Source organism: Helianthus annuus, chromosome 7 (assembly GCF_002127325.2).
Source record: "Helianthus annuus cultivar XRQ/B chromosome 7, HanXRQr2.0-SUNRISE, whole genome shotgun sequence".
Classification (NCBI taxonomy): Eukaryota; Viridiplantae; Streptophyta; class Magnoliopsida; order Asterales; family Asteraceae; genus Helianthus; species Helianthus annuus.
This window is the reverse complement of record NC_035439.2, coordinates 79956498-79980109: the sequence shown is the minus strand read 5'-3', so window position 1 is coordinate 79980109 and position 23612 is coordinate 79956498. Positions and strand designations below refer to the sequence as shown.

The following is a 23612-nucleotide window of genomic DNA, read 5'->3' as shown; positions in this document are numbered from 1 at the left end:
ACAAATTAAATATCTAATAAGTGTCAGTGTATTATATATTTTGTTCATAAACGATTGTTTGTGTTCGTTTGTTTACATTTGTGTTCATGAACATTAGTTTCTGCTCATTTGTGTTCGTCAACGTTTGTTTTTGTTCGTTGCCTAAAATTAACAAACAAACACAAACGAACACGAATAAGTCCATTAACTTAACAAACGAACACGAACATAAAATCTCGTTCGATAAGTGTTCGTGAACACATATATTTCTTAACAAACAAACACGAACAAGGTCCTATTCGTGTTTGTTTGCAACCCTAGTCGTTGGCGGTGGAGAATAAGAGGGGTGATATAAAAAATAAAAAAGAAACCTAAAATCATAATATTTTAAAAGATTTAAATTACACGATATTAGATTACGACATAAATTTCTCGTAATTTCTAATATACCATCACAATATTTTTTTATCAGATAATTATAGTTTTTGTTCTTTATGTTAACACCAGGCGGGGTACTTTGGCGCTAATAATGTTTTAAAATCTGGTTTTTTATGTCGTACCAGATTTGCCTTAGAGGCAGTTTAACCGGGTGTATCGAGTGGTTCAACCGGGTATACCAGGCGGTTTAATCGGTACAACCGGCCGGTTTGAACCGGTTTTTAAAACATTGAGCGTTAAAGTTCACAAGTTTTGTATTTAACGTTCAAAATTCTGCACGTTATGTCCTTTAGCCTAACCTAATTAGATTTTTTAGTACAAAATTCGTCAACGTTAACGTCAAAGGACCCACCAAAAAAAAATGTTAACATAAAAGACAAAACTTGTAATTTACTTGTTTTATCTACGTTTCAAATTCGCCACAACCAACCCCTTGGTTTTATTTACATATTCTAAGAAAAAGAAAAAAAAAAAGCACCGTAATTTCGTAAAAAAAAAAAAAAGAAAAAGAAAACCTTGAAACCGAAGGAAACCAAACGACACTTGCACTTACTTACCTTTTCTGACCAACTTCATCACTCCACCTTCTCTCTCATCCATGTAACGGTCAGCAAAATCACTCAAATTGCCAAATTGAACACACCCCTCTAATAAATTTTCAATTTTTACAAAAGGGTCGATCAAATCTTCACATTTATCCACACCCACCTTCGTTTTCCCCCAAAATCTTGAACAAAATGGATCGTGGGTCGACCTCAGAATCCACAAACAAACAAAAGGGTAAAAAGTTAAGATCCAAAATCGAACCTTTTGTGCCCCAAGGTGACCACAATGCCAGAGATTTGAGATCTTGGGCTAAAAGAACCGGTTTTGTTTCCATATTTTCTGGTGAAGTTGGAAGTTCTAGTGTTAGAGATAGGAGTGGCCCACATGGGGTTGATTTGGAAAGTGGCGGCGGCGGTGGTGGTGGTGGGTTGGAGAAGAGTGAAGTTGAACCGGTTGTGGGGAGGGGTGTGAACCGGAGAGTTGAGATTGGACCGGAGTTGAACCGGGATAGGGTGGAGAATGAGGCTGAACCCATTTTATCTGATCATGTTGAACCGGAGTTGAACCGGGAAAGGAGAAATGGGGTATTTGAAACTAGTGGTGGTGGTGATAAGGAGGTGGTTGATGTGAAGTATCCTGGTGGTGGTGGTGATGGGGAGGAAAGTTTGCCTGAGATGAAGTGTGGAGTTAGAGATAATCCTGGTTTAGGTTTGTGTTTTTTTATTTATTTTTTATTTTTTTTGTTTGATTAATAAATGCATTTGTTTATATAATTTGAGTTTCGTTTTAGGCGAGTTGGATTATAATAATCCAAACTATGACCTGTTGGCCGATAATAATCCATGCTGACCGATGGACTAACGTTTACTTTTATTGTCAAATGTAATCTCATTTATGTCGTTTTAAAACAACTTACAACATATTAATTAGAACTAGACAAAGTTACTTATTCGATAGAATGGGATTTTTATTTTTTAATACTCCTATGACCCATTCGCCGATAATAGTTTATACCAAAAATGTGACCAATGGCACTCCTAACCTTCACTTTCGTTGTCAAATGCAATCTCGTTTATGTCTTTTCAAAACAATTTACAACGTTCTAATTTGTCAACAGAAGTCATAGTTAGATCCTAGAAGTGTCGCTGATCAAAATGTGAGTATGGATTATCATCGACCGATAACTCGTAGTTTGGATCATTAAAAATCAATTTACCTTCTTTTTACGATTCATCATGTGCAATGCAGTACCTCTCTTGTATTATGGTATGCAGCATTACCTCTCACTTGCGGGTTCACTGATTTTCGTCCCGTTGATCATTGTCCCCGCTATGGGTGGCACCGACGTACGTCATCGTTCCTTTGATTTTTTCACTTTAACCTTAGTTAATAAAAATCCCACAATTAACCGTTGTAACACATTTTCTACTTTATTTTCAACAGAAGGACACCGCCACTGTAATCTCCACAATAATGCTAGTTTCTGGTTTAACCACAATCTTGCACTCGTACTTTGGGACGCGGTTACCATTAGTTCAAGGGAGTTCATTTGTGTTTTTGGCTCCGGCTTTAGTTATCATTAACGCTCATGAGTACCGAAATCTTAGTGAAAACGTAAGCTTTCCGTTTTTCACGTCACATAGTTCTTTTTTTCCTTCGCGTTAATCTTAGATAACCTTCCGTAATACAGAAATTTCGACACATAATGAGGGAACTACAAGGGGCTATAATTGTTAGTTCAATCTTTCAATGCGTTATTGGATTCAGCGGTTTAATGTCGTTGCTCCTAAGGTAAATTCTTTCATGATCATATACTCAAGAATCATGATAAGCAGTTAATATTCGTTAACTTTTGAAATAAAATAGACGCTCAAGTGAGTGAGTTCGCTGCAGGTTGATAAATCCGGTTGTGGTTGCACCGACTATCGGAGCCGTGGGTTTGGCATTTTTCAGTTACGGTTTTCCTCAAGCCGGTACTTGTGTTGAGATCAGCGTTCCTCAGATATTATTGGTGCTTGTATTTTCTCTGGTACGTGCGTATAACAGTTTCTGTTTGATTCACCAAAGGGTGCTAAACGGGTCGTGTTCGCGGGTTGACAGGTTCAACCCGAACCCGAAAACGACCCGAACTCGAAAATCGTGTAATATATATGAACCCGAACATGACCCGAATATTTGTGGGTTGATCCGAACACAACCCGTTCAACCCGAATTTTTTTAGTTTTTAATTTTTTTCCGCAAATTAATATATTAAAGTTAAAATATACTAAAAACACACACTGATGTATATAATACAATTAGATCTAAATTATAAAATCTTATGTCAATTTCTCTTCTAAGTTATAATTATGGCATAAAATACACACCCAATTTAATTTATGACACAAAACATATTGTAAAAAAAATATAATATAATATAAAATGGGTTAACCCACTGGGTGGACCCGAACCTGACCTGTTTAGCTAAACGGGTTTGTGGGTTCAAGCTGAAACTGACTCGAACCCGTTTAGACTAAACCCAAACCGAATTTCGTGTTAGGTTCGTGTCGTGTTTTCGGGTCGTGTTAGAAATTCACACGTCTAGATTCACGTACTAGTTTGTTGAATTTCATAAATGTCATAGTTTTGCTTCGTTTCTGTAGCACCTTCGGGGAGTATCTATTCTTGGAAATCGAGTATTTCATATATACGCGGTACGTGTATCATAAATCCTCTTGTTTACGTTTCTTATCATAGTTTTTATGTCCAACAAATAAATGAATAATCTTGTTGTCAACAACATTGACCTTTCTTACAGGTCCCTTTGAGCGTTGTGATTGTATGGGTGTACGCGTTTTTCTTGACAGCTGGCGGCGCATACAACTACAAAGGATGTAGCCCAGACATACCTATCTCCAATATGTTAACCGATTCTTGTATCAAACACGCGTATACAATGAAGCATTGCAGGACCGATGCATCTAATGCATGGGACACTGCTGATTGGATTAGGATACCTTACCCTTTGCAATGGGGTATCCCCGTCTTTCATCTAAGAACCTCCATTATCATGATTGTCGTATCCTTGGTGGCCTCAGTTGACTCGGTAACTATATGTCTATATATAACTTATATAAAAACTTTCATCAAATTCATCTTTATGGTAATATTACTATATCTATCCGTAAAAAGGTACTGACTTTTAAATATTTTCTATTTTACGCTGGGTTTTAAAAAGCGTGCCTAGGCGCAAGCTTGGTTTTAAATTGCGTGATGCGCTCCGATGCGTTTAGTCCAAAAATCTGATGCGTGATGCGTGATGCGTGATGCGAGCGCATCACGAATGTGATGCGTTCTTTATAAAAAAAATAGTTAAACATTATTTATACATAAAAACTTATAAAAACATACTTAAAGTAAAACAACTGACGTAATTAGAAGATAAGAGTTGTGTTTTTTGGTTCAAATCAAGCATACTAAGATGTTAATTATGGAAAAAACCGAACACAGTTCATAAAATCTGGAAAAAAGGCATAAGAAACAATGTTGCGTGCATCAGAGCGCATTATGCGAAATGCGCGCAATATTCTCGCATCACGTAAACGCATCGCATCAGCTGTTGCGATGCGCTCTCATTAGTGCATTGGGCGCATCACGCATTATGCGCGCATTTTAAAACCAAGGGCGCAAGGCTCAACACCTCATGTCACCTTCTGTATCCTTGGTGGCCTCATGTCAACCAAGGGCGCAAGGCTCAACACCTCATGTCACCTCATGTCCACAAAGCGCAAGAAAAACGCAAATTTTGGGTTTTTCTGGGGTCGGAGGCGCCTTCTGTACTTTGGGTGTTTTTATGCATCAAAATGTTATACTATAGGTTTTTTGGCTTGTACATGTAGGTAAAGTCATATATAAACCTTATTTATAGCTATATTTTGAATAAGGTATGCTAAAAACCTATGGGATATATAAAAATATATATAATCTCTTTGCGCCTCGGGTACGAAAACTCGAAAAGCCCACCGCTTTTGCGCTTCGTGCCTTAGTTTTAGAGCTTGTCGCGTTTGTGCACCTCTCGCTTTTTAAAACCAAGATTTTACGTAGTGGAAACTTGACGTGGGTAAGTAGTAAATTCGACACCCAAGCCGAAATGACCTTTTTCTTGCATGCCCACTTTCCCAAAAAGAAAAATTTAACCTACATTTGGAAGTTTATTACCCAAAGTGGAAAAAAAGTGCAGTTACCATAAACAAGAACTTTTTAAAGTTGTTTACTTTTTATGCAGTTTACCCTGTAGTTAATTTGAACAAGTTACTATATGTTCAATGATTAGATTTAATTCTTATATAGTATTTTTGTATGTTGAAAGGTTGGAACGTATTACTCGACATCAATGCATATTAATGCGAAGCCTCCAACACGGGGTATCGTAAGTAGAGGAATTGGTTTGGAAGGCATGTGTAGTGTACTGGCTGGGCTATGGGGAACGGGAGGCGGGTCAACGACTTTGACCGAAAACGCACACACCGTTGCCATCACAAAGATAGCTAGTAGAAGGGCAGTGGAGGTGGGTGCGGTTATCTTGATCGTCTTCTCTTTCGTAGGTATATATATATATATATCTGTATTCTCTTAATGTTTTTAATAACATTCATTGGCTAAGCTTAAGTAGGGCGGGAGGGGGCGGCTGACCTCCCGAACTTTTCGCTCAGTAGTGGAGAGTATATACTTTTCGTATAGAAAATTTTGGGTATATACGTTTTCGACCCCCCAGTTTTATAGAAAATTTTAGGTCCGGTGACTTTCGCCCCCTGGTCGGAAATCTAAAGCTTCGCCACTGAACATTTGTTAATGTTTTCATGAATTGAATTTGTTTACCGATGAGATGTTATTTCAGGTAAAGTGGGGGCGATTCTTGCTTCTATACCGCAAGCATTGGCTGCTTCTTTGTTGTGTTTTGTGTGGGCCTTAGTTGTGGCATTAGGGCTCTCGACATTGCGGTATACTCACACATCAAGCTTCAGAAATATCATGATAGTTGGTGTATCCCTGTTTCTAGGGTTATCCTTACCCACGTATTTTCAACAGTATCAACCCGAAACCGCCTTAATTCTTCCCGGTTACTTCATTCCTTACTCGGCAGCACAAGATGGGCCAATTCACTCTGGAAATAAACAGGTATGTTTAGTGATGTAAACGAGCCAAGCCGCTCGTGAGCTACTCGAGATCGGCCTGCTCAAATCTCGAATCGAGCCGAGCTTAAAAAAAGCTTGAGCCCGAACTTGAGCTTAAAAATAAGCTTGAGCTTCACTTATCGAGCTGGCTCGCGAGTAGGGGTGTTCAAAAAGCTCAAGGCTCACTTGGAAAAAGCTCGTTGCCTAGCTCGAGCTAGGCCTGGCTCTGCTCGGGAGCTCGCGAGCCGGCTCGAATTATTTTAATTTTATATTGATTAATTGAAGTGAAAACATTTTGAGTGTAGTTAATCAATAACGTATAAAAAATATGGGAAAATAAACAAAAATTATTCATATAATACTTTTAAAATACCTTTCGATCTTTAAAATATTAGAAAAATAAAAATAATACATATTTTATTTTATTTTTTTGGTTTTTTATGTTATCAATATTTGTAAAAAAAATTAACGAGCCGGCTCGAACATTTTATGAGCCGAGCTCAACTTTTTAGCTCGACAAACTAAATGAGCCGAGCCGAGCTGGCTCGTTTAAGTTCGAGCTCGAGTTTGAACTCAGCCTCAACCTGGCTCGGCTCGATTACAGCCCTACGCGACCCTATTATTTGCATAATTTTTTTATTCAGTATAATTGGAATGTAGACTGTTGTGAATATCTAACATCTATTTTTCTGTAATGATTGGCTGTCAGTTTGATTTTATAATGAACGCGCTGCTATCAATGAACATGGTGGTGACACTCTTGGTGGCGACAATACTAGACAACACCGTACCGGGCAGTCAACAGGAACGGGGCGTGTACCATTGGTCAACCTCTGATGACCTGTCAGCAGATCCATCTTCCCTCAATGACTATAAATTACCAAGCAAAGTTTCTCGCGTTTTCAGATGGGCAAAGTGTTTGGATGCATGACCTTACATAGTCAATTGTCAATTTTGCGCGTGCCACCTCAGCATAAGCCCACATCTCGAACAGGTGGATGGATACATGTATACAGAATATGTAAGTTTGTTTACGATTGGTTATGCTGGTAGGCTAATTCTTTGATAGATATGATTGTAATTGTGCTACTTCATATATAGAACATCAAGAAACTCCATTTATCTGTTTTAGGATCAATATAGTGGACACATTGTTCTTCAGATGGTGATTTAACCAATGTAGCTGATTTAAGTTTGTCTGATAAATCCAACTTACCTTTATTCTGCTCAAGTCTAACCGAGATACAAGATCGTTACACATGTATACAAAATCGGTCAACGGAAAAATATATAAAAAAACTATACGCATGGAACCTTTAAGGGGTGGCACAGTGCTAAGCGCTTGGTTTCACTCTAGCAGAGGTCGCAGGTTCAAATCCAACTTTCACTAGTTTCAGCTCGGCGACTTGACTAGTATAAGTTGCGCTTTATCAGTTCATCATGTTTCTTTGTATTAAGAGTTTCTGTTTTCACATGTGAACTTTCAGAGCTTTTTGATCATATTCTAATCTAGATGAGTTTTTGATCATGCTGACTTTCCCAGCCGTTGCTCAAATATATTGAGAAAGTCAATTCTGTCACCAGGGGCGGACCCACATAGAGTGGGTCGGGTCCTCGGACCCCAATGTTTTTAAAAAAAATTAGTAGATTCGGTATATTAAATTGTATAAGGCCCCCAAAAATACAATTAGGCGGACAACATAGAAAGAAAAAGAAACCTGGTGTAGTGTTAAATCCCTCTCTTTACCAACAAGAAGTCATGGGTTCAATCCTTGTATAGCTCATTTTTTTCTTTTTTTTTTTAAATCTAGTTCAAACCTCGCTATGACCCGACCCAAACGAGGACCGACCCGAAAATTTTAACGTTTTGTTATGAAAATTTTGAACGCCGAAAAAAATGGACCCCATTGAAAAAAAATCATAGGTCCGCCACTGTCTGTCACCATTAAGAAACTGTATTTAGTCAAACACTATGAAAGAAAAGGTCAAAACTGATTTTTTTTTCTTTTTTTTTTTTATGAACTTGAAGTATGTGTAGAAGGGTTTATTTTCTTATTTTCGTTCTTTACTTAAATAAATGGGTTTTACACGTCCATTATAGAATTGTTTATCCGATTAGTTATGAGTGAAATAAGTTTTGAACAATAGCTTTGATTTGCTCAAATGTGTAATTCAGAAAGGCAATAAATAGAGAAACAATTTTAATAGGCAATACAAACCACGTATAATGTGTAGTATTATATTATACTAGTATAAGTTTTCAATACGTATAGAATAAGCACTTCAAATATAAGACTACTATTAACGTATAATCATTTGTATATGGTGTTCGGAAGGTAGTATGAAAGAGAGACAATTTAGAGGTATAATAATGGTATTTAGGAGTCCGATAGTTTGCTATTTTAAAAAAGTTAGAAGAAAAATTAGAAAGTGCCCGAAGAGAAGTGGGGCCGGGCCGGGTGAGACAATTCCATACCCGCTTTGGGGTCATATTTAATATCTAGTTCATGTTAAGTTTAAGAAGTTTGCCAATAACATTATGCAATCATATTCAACAATTTTTGGAGAAAGGAGTATTAATAATTATATTATATTTCGTTTATTGGTAGGTAACATATGAAGAGTAATATTAGATGTCCACCCATGGCATTATAGCCTAGTGGTATCTTGGTGGTGGGATAAGGCTTATGACCATTAGGTCATGAGTTCGATTCCCACAAAGGGGGTTTTTCCCAGATGTATTGGGTTTCCTCCTGAATTGGTGTATAGACATTATTGTCTAGTGGAGATGGATATGATCGGGTGGTTCTGCTGGTGGCACGATGATACTCCAGTGGTCCGTCAGTGATCCAAATTTGCCGTTCAAAAAAAAAAGATGTCCACTAGGCGTATCCTTACCAGCGCCGGCTTTTGGGCCAGTGAACTAAAGCGATGGCTTAGGGCAAAGAAAACAATTTACTGAATTATGTTTAGGCCTGTTGTTTAAAAAAGTTTAATTCTTGTCCACTGGGTAATCTAAATCAAAACTTCGTCTACAAAAGTGGAACTATGGTCGGTTATTCAAATTAATATGTCTAAGAATGCATACTTTTATCTGGTGTATGTAGATTTACGAATTTTTGACATTATGTAATTTTTTCTAAAGTTGTGTTGTTGATTTAATATGGGTTTGCTGATTTTTAAACCTACCTTTGAGACTTAAGTTACTCTGAAAATACAATTCTACATTTTGACTTTCGATAACAAGTTTGCCAGGGATATGGGATTTGAACAGACGTAATTAGTAAAAATGGAATAATATACGATTTATATATGAAACAATATTGATATTAATTATGATTCCATGTGTACTGATTAGTTGTGAGAATAAAGGTAAATGAAATTGATGATAGCCACAAATGGAATAGGTTAAAGGGTTGTTGTATTTTAATAATTCTAAGTTTCATATGTAAGAAATTTGGCCCCAATCTCTCTAACAATTTTAATTTGTAAGAAATTTGGCCCCAATCCATCATTTTCTAACCGGGGTATAACTCAATTAGTTTTTGCTATTGTGGACGATGACGTCAATATACGATGACGTGTATGATGATGTGGATATATATCTCTCTCACCCTTTTCTCCCTCTACCTCCACCACCAACCCACACTCGCTCTACTTACTCTTTCTACAACCACCCATCTCCCACCGCATAACCACCATCACCTCACCTCCATCTACACCGCCCACCACCATTGCCGTATCCACTACTATCTCAGGTTAGTGGAGATGGCAGTGATGGTGGGCGGTGTAGATGGCGGTGGTGAGCGGTGTAGATGGAGGTGAGGTGGTTGTGGTGGGGTTGTAGAGAGAGAATAGGTTGGTTGTGGTAGAGGGAGAAAAGGGTGAAAAGGAGACACATCCATGTATCATATATCCACATCAACAAAAACTAAATGGGTTATAACCCAATTAGAATGGGATCGAGGAGGGCCAAATTCTTACAAGTTGAGATTGTTGGAAGAATTTTTTAAGTTGGGATTATTTTCGGCCAATAGGTGAAACTTATGATTATTAAAATCCAAAACTGTAAGTTCATATCACAGAAATTATATAAGGTATTCGGTGGTTTTAACTGTTTGTTCATTATATATAATCAAGTTGCATTTAATTATTTGAACGCCATGCTTAATCATTCTTAAACACTTGCAAGTTATTTATGTATATTTTAGGTAAAATGTTTCGCTTAAAACACGCAAAATATTTTTTAGCATTGAGAACAATAAAATTTGAGAAGGCCCCATAAAGGAGGGAGTCGGCCAACGGCCCTGATGGTTACTTACATTTGTAAAAGAAGTTGCAAGGCTGCCATAAGAAAGGAATATTAATAATCAAATTTTTAATATCCATATTCATTGATCGCGTTAGATATTATGGGTACGGTCAATCGATGGATATCATTATCTTCTAGGATTTAGAAGTGTCATGGGATTTTCATTAGAACTAGAAGTCTAGAACGATTACACCTTTTCAGCCCCATCTAAGCCCACCACTAAAATAAGATCAGTCCTTAAAATTTCTAAATGGGCTTCTTGTAGGCCCATCTTCATCTCTCACTGACTCAACTCCCAACAATATACACCCACAACCATCACATACAAAACAAAAAACACACCATCTCTACAAGGTTGATCAACCATCACTCCATGGCAAGTTCCATGTGTCGATTGAGGTCTTTTAGGTACGTAGTAGCCGTGTAATCATCCACGTCACACGCGTCTAAAAGTAATGCACGCCCACCACCCGTCTTCGGTTTTGGCTCGGTTGTCATCCCCTCACCCTTCAGTATCTGTACAACCTGCACCAAAGTATATTATATTATTATTAGGTCGCGAAATCAAGTCTCTTTAAAGGTATATGTCGATGAAGTTACCCGTTTCATGTTTGGGCGCATGTTTGGCATGTGATGAATGCATGCGGAAGCAGCCGACATTGCACGCTTTAGTTCAGTTACCTCATAATCGTTTTCTAAACGCGGGTCCACGAGTTCTTCAACATTACTTTGCTCAAGAAGCGGTTTCGCCTAGACAAACACACCAACTTATGTAACTTTGTACTTACCAAAATTCGAAAGATTGATTATTTATTAACATACCCAGATTACAAGACTCTGCCGGCTTGAATCAACTGCAGCACGACCCGTAATAAGCTCGAGCAAAAGAACTCCAAACGAGAACACGTCGATCTTTTCATGAACAATCCCATGCATGAAATATTCAGGTGCCATGTACCCAAAAGTCCCTTCAATGGGGGAAACAATATGGTGAACCCATTTCTCCGGTAGCCATTTTGCTAGCCCGAAATCAGATATCTGTACAAACATGACCGAATTGAACCAATTTAGTGGGGCGTAGGTTGGTGGGTTCAACCCGACCCGAAAACTGTGTCATACATATGAACCCGAACACGACCCTTTCAAACTGAATTTTTTATTTTTTTCACAAAAGAATGTATTAAAGTTAAAATTTTACTACGAAAAACACAAATGTATATAATATAATTACATTTTAATTATAAAATTTAATGCCAATTTCACTTTTTAATTTATAATTATGACGTAAAACACCCACCCGATTTAATTTGAGACAAAACATATTGTAAAAAAATAAGATAAAATAAAATAAAATAAAATAAAATATGATATAAATGGGTTAAACGGGTCAGCCTACCAACCCGATCGGATTGACACAAACCCGACCCGTTTAGCTAAACGGGTTCGCAGGTTCAACCTAAAACTGACCCGAACCAATTAAGACTAAACCCAAACCCGAGAATTTCGTGTTAGGTTCGTGTCGTGTCAGAAATTCACACCCCTGGACTATACGGGTGCATAAATGATATATGTAGCTATAAAACTAGCCTGGGGTTGATAGTCTTCCATCAACAAAATATTTGAAGCCTTGATATCTCGGTGAATTATTCGCCGGTTACATTCATAATGGAGATACTGCAACCCTTCTGCTATGCCAATTGCCACCTTTAACCGTAACGCCCATTCTAATCTTTCTTCACCATCTGTGGAAAAGCAATTGGATCAACAGAATGACGTTTGAATCACGTGGAATAAAAACGTTATGCATACTATGTAGTAAAGTTGCTAGGCTGCCGTGAGGTGCAAATTGGAGGACGAGGTGTAAATCAGTATCGGAGCTGAAGCCAATCAAGCGAGCTGCGTTTGGATGGTTGATATGAGCTATGATCCCGAGCTCAGATAAGAAATCTCCGACTCGATCTTCGTCTTTCTTCTCTTTCTTTGTTATTTTCTTCACCGCCACAAGTTGGCCATCGGGTAAGCGTCCTTTGTACACTTCCGCGTGTCCTCCTCGTCCCACCAAATTATCTATGTAAATCATAATTGACGCCAAGAGATGTTACCAGAACTGAAGTATATTTGATCATTTTGATATAAATAAAAAAAAAATAGTTTATGAGCGCAAATAAAGGAGGTTAATCTTGAATTAGACAGGTCCCATTGACTGCACTAATGTCAACAACTAACAACTTGGATTAAAGATTTGACTGTGATGTCAAGGTCGCTATCCTGAAACACTAGATTATAGGTGAACCAATATTTCAGTTAATATCTACTTAAATTTGTCAAGACACATAAATAACACATAAAAACAGGTGTCATATACCGTATAATACATAAAAAACAAGTATCAAATACCATATAACACATTAAAAAACAGGATCAGAACATTATAACATAACGAAAACAAGTATTAGATATCATATAGCACATAAAAAACTAGTTGTGGTTATATGAAAACAGCCATAAATTTGCTTACTAAACTAAATTCTTGAAGATGACAGCTTTCTATGGTAATGCCTTTTTAGAACGTTAATTAATAAGAAATTTTGATCAGTTTACTGTTAGACCTACTTTCCAGCAACAATGTATTTGAAATTAATTAATGGGAAGAAAAATCAATTCATTCTTAGTTGAGAAATAAATACTAAAGACGATAAAAAACATGACTAAAAATCCATTTATGATTGATTACTAGTTAACTAAGAAAGCTAATTAACGCCGTAACAGAGTATAAATTAATTTATTTTTAACAATTCTGATAAAAGAATTTATACTTTGTTTGGTAGTTAGTTAGCTTAGTTTAACTATAAATGTAATTAATCACTCTTAACATAGTAATTAAGAAAGCTTTAACAAGTATTAAGTTTCCAAAAAGAGAAAACCACAAATATATCCATTTTTTGTTACATTCACGCATAGTGTTCACCAAATAGGTTTTTTTCATCTCTATAGCCTTGAGTATGATGAGAATTTTAAGAAGCCGTTTTAATTCGTGAATCATCAAAATGTCCCATCAAAGTACATAAAAATGGCCTATAGCCATAAAAATTGTGTGATAATTTCGTGAACACGTTTTAACTTCTCGATTCGTCAAGATTGTTTTCGAATTTACAAAACGTGGCCCACAGACCACAAAAAAAAACCATGACTTACTTTTTTAGGAATCATTCAAATATATAAGTAAGCGCGAATAAAGTGTAAAATATTTGCGATTTCTAGAGCATTTTATTGTATTTCAAAATAAAATATGACGAATCAAGAATATAAAATAAACACGAAATGTTGTGTTTATAAGTACTTTGAAGAAATACCCAAAATCCACATCATATGAAAAAACAAACGAAAAGGTCATGACTCATGGATAAAATATTAAATCCAAAAGATCCCTAATTTTGACTTTCATTATTCATTAGTCAACTGAAAATCCCATTATTTGACTGACGTTTAGACGATGATAACTAAGTCTACAAATATCAATTAGGCTGAAATAATAAATGAGAAATACCATATTTTAAAATAACTGACTATAATCAATAACCGTCATGCTTATATTTTTACATGAAAAACATGTATCGTTTAAAGGGGCGTAAAGAAGTCAAGCCAAACTGAGCTTCTTTAGGCTCGAGCAGTCGAGCTTGCTCGTGCGTAGTTTTTAAACTTGAGCTCGCCTAGTCTGTTATTTATTAACTATTTAATTATTTTATTAATATTTTATAATTATTTATATACATATTGATAATAATTATTATAATTTTCAATATAATATAATATAATACAATACAATATAATAGGTAGAGGATCCTGTAAAAAGTGCTCAAAGTGTAAGAAGTGTGAGAAGTGTATTATAACACTATATATAATACTATATAACACCATATAACAATATATAACACTATATAATACCATATAACACTATATATCATTATATAACAAATATAACACTATAGGTTGTCTGATAGCATGTCTATGATAGATGTATAGTGTTATATTTGTTATATAATGATATATAGTGTTACATAGTGTTATATGGTATTATATGGTGTTACATATTGTTATACGGTGTTTATATGGTGTTATATAGTATTATATATAGTGTTATAATACACTTCTCACACTTCTTACACTTTGAGCACTTTTTACAGGATCCTTACCCATATAATATATATCATTAAGTTATTTTTTTCACAAACTTATATATAACAATAGTTATTACCTAAATATATTAAATATCAAAAATTGAAATTATATATATAAAGCTCGTTTAGGCTAGCGAGCCAAGCTCGAGCTTGTTTAAACTCGACTCAATTCAAGCTTTTGTCGAGCAAACCTTGAGTAGCTCACAAGCCACACAGCTCGTTTACGCACCTTCATTTTTATCACAAATTTATATATAACTAAATAGCTACCGAACGACGATTATACACTAGAAGAAATCTAAAATAAAAACTAATAAAAAAAACTAAACTCATTTTAACTTTTGTGGAAAAGTAATAAAAACACAAACTTTTATAATAAAAACGTAAAACATTAAAGTTCATAAAAAATCAACAAAAAAATAAATACTATTCCTCGTATCTTATGAACTAATACATACATATATAAATATAGGATTAGGATCAAATACAAAGGATGCTAATTGTAAGAAGTGTAAGAATGATTTATAGAGTGACAAGTGTACAATAACCTAAAAAAACCCACTACACAAAAAAACCCACTACAAAAAAAAAAAAAAAAACCTTAAACCCTACTATAATTTTATTTTTTTTGTTTTTTTTTTGCCGCGGGGGGGGGGGGGGGGGGGGGGGGTGTTTAGGTGTTTGGTTGGGGGGGGGGGGGGTTAGGGTTTTGGGTGGTGGTGGGGTGGGGTGGGGTGGGGGTGGGTGTTTAGGTTTTTGGTGGTGATGTAGTGGGTTTAGTTTTAGGTTATTGGACACTTGTCACTCTATAAATCATTCTTACACTTCTTACAATTAGAAGCCTTTGTAGAATAACTTGACCCTATAAATATATATATATGAAAATGCCACATGTTGTCTATTTAAAAACTTTTGTATTTAAACCTTTCACTAATTTAGTAAATAAAAGAAATAAAATTATAATACAACATGTTAAAACGTATAAAACTTTAATTAACCTACGTATACAAAACCCATGGCCGGGAATAGTGCCAGGCAACTGCCTGGCACCCGGTCATTCGGCGGCGAGGGCGGCAAAGCAAATTACATTTTTGCCCATGATTGTTGGTTCTTATTTCCGCAAGCAAAATCCCGTCACCACCACTTCCGCATGCTCAACGGTTTCGACCCTCGGCGCCAATCAACCACGTCACCGGAAAGGCCATATATTCACCCGTTATGTCGGTTTCAGAAAATGTATACATGCTGTTGAATTGTACTTCAACGATGCCGATTCACACAAAAATAAGACACGCAAGGTTACATCGGCTTGCCGGAAGTTTGCCGGAAAAGTTGCTTCGCTGGCCGGATCTAGGGTTTAACTGATACAAACGTCTAGGGGACAAAAAAAGAGTGACTACAGAGGACATGCAATAACCCTTCACTTGCTGTAGCCGCTTAACGATTTCGGCGGAATTTTAAGGTTTTGCTGTTGGTTTAAGAGTTTCTGAGGCCACCAGAGCCGCCGGCCAAGTTGGAGAAATTGTCGTTGAAGAAATTAGTTGTGCAAGATCATATAAATATGAAATATGATGAACTGAAATGCGGTGAAAATGAAACCATTTATGGATATTTTTTTGTAGAGATGAGAGAGAGTTCAGGAAATGAAGATGAGATAGAAATTGGTGGGTGGAGACTGGAGAGCCGCACATGGTTTTAGTTTAGATAATATACAATTTCAATTTCTATTTCCAATTTCTATTTCTATTTCTAATACATACAAAACAAATGGTCTGCGTGAATAATTAATTGGTTAACTCAATGTATCTTTTTTTACATTGTGTTATAAGTATCATTACCGAAATAAATGCGTACATATTATTAAACTAAGAAATTTTTGGTTTAGCGCCCCGCAACGCGGGCGGCGCATAAATACATTTACACCTTGAGGGAATAGTGTGACGCAACTTGCCTGGCACTTTCCTATTGGACCAGCCAATTTTTATTTTCATTTTATTTTCAGTTTAAAATTACGCTTTCGTCCTTTGTTTAAATTACGTTTTTGCCCCCAGCTAAAAATAAAATTATACTTTTATCCCTAGCTTAAAATTACGCTTTTGCCCTCGGTTCAAAAACTCACTTTTAATTTTGTTCCCAGTTTAAAATTACGGTTTCGCTATCCGTTTAAAATTACGGTTTCGCCCTTCGTTTAAATTTGCGTTTTTGCCCCCAGTTCAAAATTTGCCTGGCAAGTCTCTATTGGACCAGCCCATTTTTAATTTAATTTTATTCCCTGTTTAAAATTACGCTTTCGTCATTTGTTTGAAATTACGTTTTTGCCCTCAGCTCAAAATAAATTTCTAATTTTGCCGCTAGCTTAAAATTACGCTTTTGCCCTCGGTTAAAAAACTCCCTTTTAATTTTGTTCCCAGTTTAAAATTACGGTTTCGCCCTCCGTTTAAAATTACGTTTTGCCCCTGGCTCAATATAAAATGTTTTTTCCTCTAGCTCAAAATTACGATTCTGCCCTCTGCTCAAAGTTACGCTTTTGCCCACAGTTCAAAATGAAATTATATTTTTCCCCCTAGCTCAAAATTATGATTTTGCTCTCAGTTTAAAACTATGATTTCACCTCCAGTTCAAAATATAATTACGATGCCCTCTATACAGACATACATGTTATGAGAGAGAAATATTCGGCTTATTGCCTCGCAACGCGGGCGGGGCAATAACTAGTTAGAGCATTCACATCCAAGGCATCATATTCTCAGTGTGGTGTTTTTAAAATATAAAAAGTATAAAAAGTGGTTGTGAGTGGAGGAGAGAGAAAATGTTGCTGTTCATCTGTATATTTGGGGGACACTGTTCACCCACTATAATTTTTTAATACATATTGAAAGTGGTTGTGAGTGAATGAGAGTAGGGGTGAGCAAGTTTAGGTCCGGACCGAAAATAACCGAGAACCGAACCGAAAAATACCCAACCCGACCCGAACCCAAGTACCTAGGTATTTAAATCGGTTCCAATTTTTTATATAAAATAGGGTCGGGTCAGGTCGGTTCTCGGTTCTTTTCATGGTGAAACCCGACTTGGACCTATGACCGGAACCGACCCTATATTTAGGGTAGTGAATCGGTTCTATATTTTATGTTTGATCGGTTCTCAGGTCGGGTCGGGTAATGATCGGGTCGGGTCGGGTTTTCCCTTTTGCTCACCCCTAAATGAGAGAGAAAAATGTAATGATAAAGGTATAAAATATTATTTAATTGAAAAGGAGAGAGAAAAAGTATTTGTTTTTAGTGGAAATATATTGATATATGAGTTGTTTTTTAGTGGAATGTATGTATAATTTTAGGGGGTTGGATGTGAATGCTCTTAGTGATAATATAGAAAGAACTAGAGAATATGAAAAAGCTTACCGTGGCAGAAACTATCGGTGGCTGCAGCAAGTTCTTCAAAAGTGAAATTCCGCCAAGACGGTTTCGCAACCGTCCAATCCCCACCGTCAACAACCGCCACGTCATCATCATGACGCATCCCTAACCTCTTCATCGAAAACATCTTTAACGATTTCGACTTCAACTTCAAGTTATAAACCAAATTTCTCCACCGCAAACCCTGACTCACAGCCGACGGACCGTACACCTCCGCTCCGCCGCCGTCGTCCTCATCTCCGCCACTATCTGTTGCAGACTCCGCATCTCCTTCCGTCGCCGGAGACTTATCATTGAACGACGAACCACGGCTGCTGAAACTGCTTACGTCATCGGAATCCGTACCGGAGACGGTTATTTCCAATACGCCTCTAGGTGACGATTGCGATTGCTCATAGTCTTCGATCGGTATATCCTTGTGACTTTTTAGGTCTTCTTCTACAATCAATTTGTAAAAAAACACACAAAATGTGATGAAATATCACAAATGAGAATCGTAAAACTGAAACTAAAAAGCATTAATCTATCTACAATTAAGTAGATCACAAATCAATAACAAAATATATCAGAATTAGATAACATAATCAATAATAAGTAATTAGTAATCACCGTTCATTGAGTGTTCGAATTGAATGTTGTACTAATCTACAGTTTCTGAAATTGAGAAAACTGAATAGGAATCAGGTAGGAGTGTGGTGGTGCATATTAAGGGAACGTGGACGGTGGGAGGCGGAGATACGGTGGCCGGAAAATGGTGTGCAGGTTAGAAGGGTAGGGGATATCGTGCGCCGGAGTTATTCTTGGAACGGAGAGAAGATTTTTGGGGAAGAATGGAATGTGGTTTTGGTATTTATACACCGGCGCCAATTTCAACGAATTCAATGTCATGTGGATATGGAGTGAGTAATATTATTCTTTTTTTAAAATATATTTATTTATTACTAATATAATATTTATTTATTATTATTACGTAGACTAAAAGGCAATTTGTCATTTAATACAAATTATACCGTATATCGTATTATACTCGTATTGACCAGACATATATGGTATAACTACTAGGTTGTCTGTGCGTTACTATAGAAACACAATACTTAGGCAATGTTTTGATAATTAGGGGGAATTTAACCAGACGACTCGAAGATTCCTTAAATTGTAGGGTTGTCATTAGTCTTACACATACCAATTAAATAAAAATTTCGCATAAAAGGTATACTGTATGTATTAAAACCATTGTTGCATCTTAACAAATGTACACGCAAATACTAAAATAACAATCATAAACATAACAAATTCATGTAATTGTAAAAGTGCATTGAAGATATTGGGGCGAACGTGGCTATTTTTCGTCTATAAAAACAAAAGGATTGTTAGTGATTTAAATAACATGTAGAGATTTATTTTAAAAAGATGGGAAAATGACGCTTACGGCTTGATCTAGAAAAATAACCAATAGTTTGTTTTCATCAACGATAGACAAAACGAACTCGACCAAACGACGGTCATAGTATACCAAAACTTCGTATTGTTTGACAGATAAAAAAGAGTTTTCAATAGAATGCATGTCCGTTATCAATCAATCCTACAATTTTAATGTAATATGACAAAACAAAAGTTTAATGCGTAGAATAAAATAAAAAGGATATTGTTATTTCTATACGTAACTTATAATATAAAGAGTGAATTTCAAGTTTTGTCCTTTATCTTTAAGCCACTTTGCAAGTTTTGTCCTTTATGTTTAAATTTGACGAGTTTTGTCCTTTATGTTTAAAAATCAAACACGTTTTACCCTTTATGTTTAAAAATCAAACACGTTTTGTCCTTTATGTTTAAAAAATTAAGCACGTTTTGTCCTTAAAAATCAAGCATAAAGGACAAAACGTGCTTGATTTTTAAACATAAAGGACAAAACTCGTCAAATTTAAACATAAAGGACAAAACTTGCAAAGTGGCCTAAAGATAAAGGACAAAACTTGAAATTCACTCTAATATAAATTGCAACAAATGGGGTATTGATTACTTATAATGTATTAATGTAATATGAGACGAGATTTGGTACCAACCGTATATATGTTATCCATATTCGGTTTCATGTCATTTTTTTTTATTTTGGTTATTTTCTAGTGTGTTTCTCTGTAAGTATCAAGTACATTTCAGTATTGAGAATATGTAGTATGGCACCGGTTCGGTCCAGTATCAATATTGGTTGCAATTCTAGTCATACCTTATGATATAAATTGTGACAAAGACGGGCTAATATGAGACGATATTTGGTAATCTGAATCGTACATATGTTTTCTATATACGGTTTCATACCCTTTTGTATTGATTATAGCCACTTAGGTCTGTGTGTTTCCCTATTAGTATCAAGTACACTTATTTATGATCTTGTAAAAAGTTTCTTGTTGAGATCCTTAGTTACCTAAAATTTAATCTTAAACTCATCTAAAAGTCTTGTCTGGAATATCAAATACTCAATTACACCTTTGATAGTTCCACATTTTTTATATTTTAAAATTTCCAAAAACTCATAATGCTATTTATTATATTTTTTAAGATTACACAAGCTTTTCCGATAAAGAGCAAGTATTATCTAATATCATACTCGTTCTAAACCCACAAGTTTTATGACCAATCTCCTAGTATGTTTCATGTCCATAAACTAGTTCCAAAGGTTTTTAAGTTTTAAAATCGTTTTGGGTTTATCATGACATATAAACTTACACAGCTGTATATATAATGTGTGCCTATGTATATACAAATTTGATAGTTGATGACGGGGTAGTCCAAAACCAAAATAAAATGACTTAAATACATGAACGCTTAAAAGGTTCAAAGGTTAAAAACCCGGGAGCTAGGATAAAGCAGCACGTGCACAGTAATCAGTCATGTCTCTGATTACTTCAACAACTCTCCTAGCCACAAAAGTAAGACGAATGCACAGAGTGTAGTCTTTTACCCGCATGTCAAAACGCTTCAACCCCCAAAAGGGTAAGTCCCCCACTGCAAGCATGTTTCACTAGTCAATGGTTTCCTCTTTGAGCGATGACCTTCTCTATATATATGACACTTCATTTAGTGCTGGGGACATTCCGATCAGCTCTGATTCCATTGGGATCTCTGGTCTTTGCTCTTGAGTACATGTTCCATGCAAGTCACTCTTCCCCACTTTCAACACACACATTGCCATTGCTCCTACACCCGAGGCTGAACATACTTCAGCTGAGAATCTCGAGCAAACAACAAAATCTAACTAGTGAACCTCTCTCCACGTCTTGCAAACGTGGGGGGACCCCATGACCTGCGTTAGGCAAAATTAAACCCTTCAACCATTTTGTCTAACCAGCCCAGCTACTACGATCGGTCTAGTATTTGTTGCATCAACAAGTTGGCGCCCACCGTGGGGCTACGCCACTAATTTTCTTCAAAAGACCTAGTAGTGTAGCTTCATTTCTGCTCAAGAATCAACATGTCGGAAGGTGAGTCTCCGGGAGAGGTTAACCAAGTTCCTCGTACCTCTACCCCGAACACTAGCCAAACTCCTGTGGCTATACCAACCTCCCTCTCCACACCGGGAAGCACTCCAACTGGAGCAACATATCCCAAGTTTCTCACTTTCCAAACGCCGACACCATCTCGTTCCGGAGTACCTTCTCCCAACATTGGTGCCTTTAACACTCCCTCACGTGTTGACCTTACTCTCGAAGGGGTTGTTAACAACTTTCTCGAGTTAAGGTCCCTTCTTAACCAGTACGTGAGTAGAGAACGAGACAAAGGGGTGAGGATCCGTTTGGACTATGACGAGCTGGAGCCATCACTTTCTCCTGGACCACCTGCTCTTCCTTTTGCAACCTCACAACCAATTGTGTTCAGGAATGAGGCTGGTCCCAACAATCCTCCTCCGAATCCTAACCCATATTTGTACACGAGGTCAGATCCAACGTCTTTCCCTCTCTTTTCTTCCTAACCAATTGCAACCGGTGCTCAGGGCACGAGCTGACTTTGGACCAGCTCCTTCAATCTCCAGTAGCAAGCCTTCCACCCTCAACTACGACTACATGGGAGCAAGCTTTGTCTGTGCTTCCCTTGGCACAGAGTGCCGTTATGAGCACTCCCTTGGGGGTAAACTGTCCAGTTGCACCTAGAAGCCTACAAGGATTCAACCTTATGCCCCAGATGATGGCCCAAATGATGGCAAGCTTCCCGTGGCAACACTTTATTAATCAAGTGTTGGCCACCCAAGGGAACAACAATAACAACAACAACACAGGTGCAAGAGTGGAAGAGGATCTAGCCAAGCCATATAAACCAAGCAATTTGTCATGCTTCTCTCAGCAAATCGTTGATTATGATTTCCAAACGAAGATCAAAATGCCATCCCATATCAAGACATATGATGGGACTGAGGACCCAGAAGATCATCTTCAGATCTTTACCGGTGCTGCTAGGATTGAAAAATGGTCAAATGCTAAATGTTGTCTCATGTTCATGCAAACCCTTGTCGGGTCAGCCAGAATCTGGTTCAATGATTTACCTGCCCAAAGCGCTCGAAGCTTCGATGACCTTAGCAAGGAGTTCCTGGCCAACTTCTCCTAGCAAAGGCGATACGTTAAAGATGCTACAATAATCTTCCAGATAAAACAAAGGGATGACGAGAACATTCGAGAGTTCATGGAAAGGTATAAAAAGGAAGGTCTAACGTATGTGGGGGTAGATGAAAAGATGAGAGTAACCGGCTTCATAAATGCAATTACCTCCAAGTACCTTACCAGGGATTTCAACAAGTCCCTGCCAAAAACCTTGGAATAAGCTCTCGAAAGGGCCGAAGCCCACATCAGAGGAGAGGAGGCTGTAGACATAAAAGAACAAAGAAAAAGGGGATCTAGTTGGCGTGGTAACAGTCCAGCTAGGAAAAGGGGAAACTTTCACTCCTATGATAGACGCCAAAGGGGTTCAGAGCAGCGAAGTTCTGAAAGCCGAAACCCTCCAAGCAGGGAGAAGGCCATGAATTTCACACCCCTTACCAAGACCCCTCAAGAGATTCTTGCCACAGAGGAAGTGAAGCAAAGCTTCCGACCTCCCAGACCTCTCCCTAAAAACAAGAAGAATGAAAATTCCACCCAATTTTGTGAATTTCACGAAGAGAAGGGTCACCATACTAATGATCGCTTACAACTTAAAAAGCGGATTGAAGAGGCCGTCAAGTCCGGGGAGCTTGCTCACTTGGTAAAGGGAGTAAGGGACAAGATGGCCGAGGGAAAAGGCAAGGAAGTTAATATGGTGGATTTTGATGGAAAGGTTCCCCACAAACGGCAGCGGTTGGAAGTTTGGGAGCTTCAATGTGTTTGTTTCCCTCCAACAGAAAAGGTCCCACTCTCAAACCCCCTTGTGGTTGAAGCAACTGTGGGTACACTACAAACAAGCAGGGCATACATAGACACTAGTGCAGCCACTGAAATCATGTTTGAGAAGTTCTTCAATCGTTTAAGCAATGAGGAGCGTTCAAAGCTTCAACCCTCAGGAACCTCCATAAAAGGTATTGCCGACATACCCCTCAAGCTTTTAGTGCAACTAACCCTTGATGTTCGTTTCA

The 23612-nt window shown here is 37.2% G+C and overlaps 2 protein-coding genes across 3 annotated transcripts; one reads left to right on the top strand and one right to left on the bottom strand.

Annotated features, from left to right (window-relative positions):
- Positions 1-962: 962 nt before the first annotated feature.
- LOC110867815 (nucleobase-ascorbate transporter 11) lies at positions 963-7347 on the top strand. Of its 2 annotated transcripts, XR_004863300.1 has the most exons (11): positions 963-1671; positions 2212-2309; positions 2407-2577; positions 2654-2754; positions 2857-2992; positions 3606-3656; positions 3761-4048; positions 5312-5546; positions 5840-6120; positions 6826-7137; positions 7249-7347. XR_004863300.1 is itself a non-coding variant. In XM_022116827.2 (10 exons), exons 1-10 carry the CDS (start codon positions 1155-1157, stop codon positions 7045-7047), a joined length of 2100 nt encoding a protein of 699 aa, XP_021972519.1. In that variant the 5' UTR covers positions 963-1154; the 3' UTR covers positions 7048-7347. The 2 variants fall into 2 exon arrangements, 1 of the variants encoding a protein (XP_021972519.1); XM_022116827.2 differs by having other exon boundaries at positions 6826-7347.
- A 3216-nt stretch (positions 7348-10563) lies between these two features.
- Positions 10564-18852, bottom strand: LOC110867816 (receptor-like cytosolic serine/threonine-protein kinase RBK1). The gene is made up of 7 exons (XM_022116828.2): positions 18629-18852; positions 18005-18457; positions 12238-12495; positions 12016-12170; positions 11251-11466; positions 11029-11178; positions 10564-10953 (listed from the first exon to the last, which is right to left on the bottom strand). The coding sequence occupies exons 1-7, from the start codon at positions 18633-18635 to the stop codon at positions 10795-10797; spliced, it is 1398 nt and encodes a 465-aa protein (XP_021972520.1). The 5' UTR covers positions 18636-18852; the 3' UTR covers positions 10564-10794.
- Positions 18853-23612: the final 4760 nt, after the last annotated feature.

Bases quoted from the DNA above. Each gene is read 5' to 3' on its own strand.
- LOC110867816 (XM_022116828.2), bottom strand. The intron at 12,171-12,237 runs GTATGCATAACG...GCTTTTCCACAG, and splicing joins CCTAGCAACTTTACTACATA to ATGGTGAAGAAAGATTAGAA. The intron at 11,179-11,250 runs GTATGTTAATAA...GTGTTTGTCTAG, and splicing joins GGCAGAGTCTTGTAATCTGG to GCGAAACCGCTTCTTGAGCA.
- LOC110867815 (XM_022116827.2), top strand. From the start codon at position 1,155: ATGGATCGTGGGTCGACCTCAGAATCCACAAACAAACAAAAGGGTAAA. The intron at 2,755-2,856 runs GTAAATTCTTTC...AGTTCGCTGCAG, and splicing joins TTAATGTCGTTGCTCCTAAG to GTTGATAAATCCGGTTGTGG. The intron at 4,049-5,311 runs GTAACTATATGT...GTATGTTGAAAG, and splicing joins TGGTGGCCTCAGTTGACTCG to GTTGGAACGTATTACTCGAC.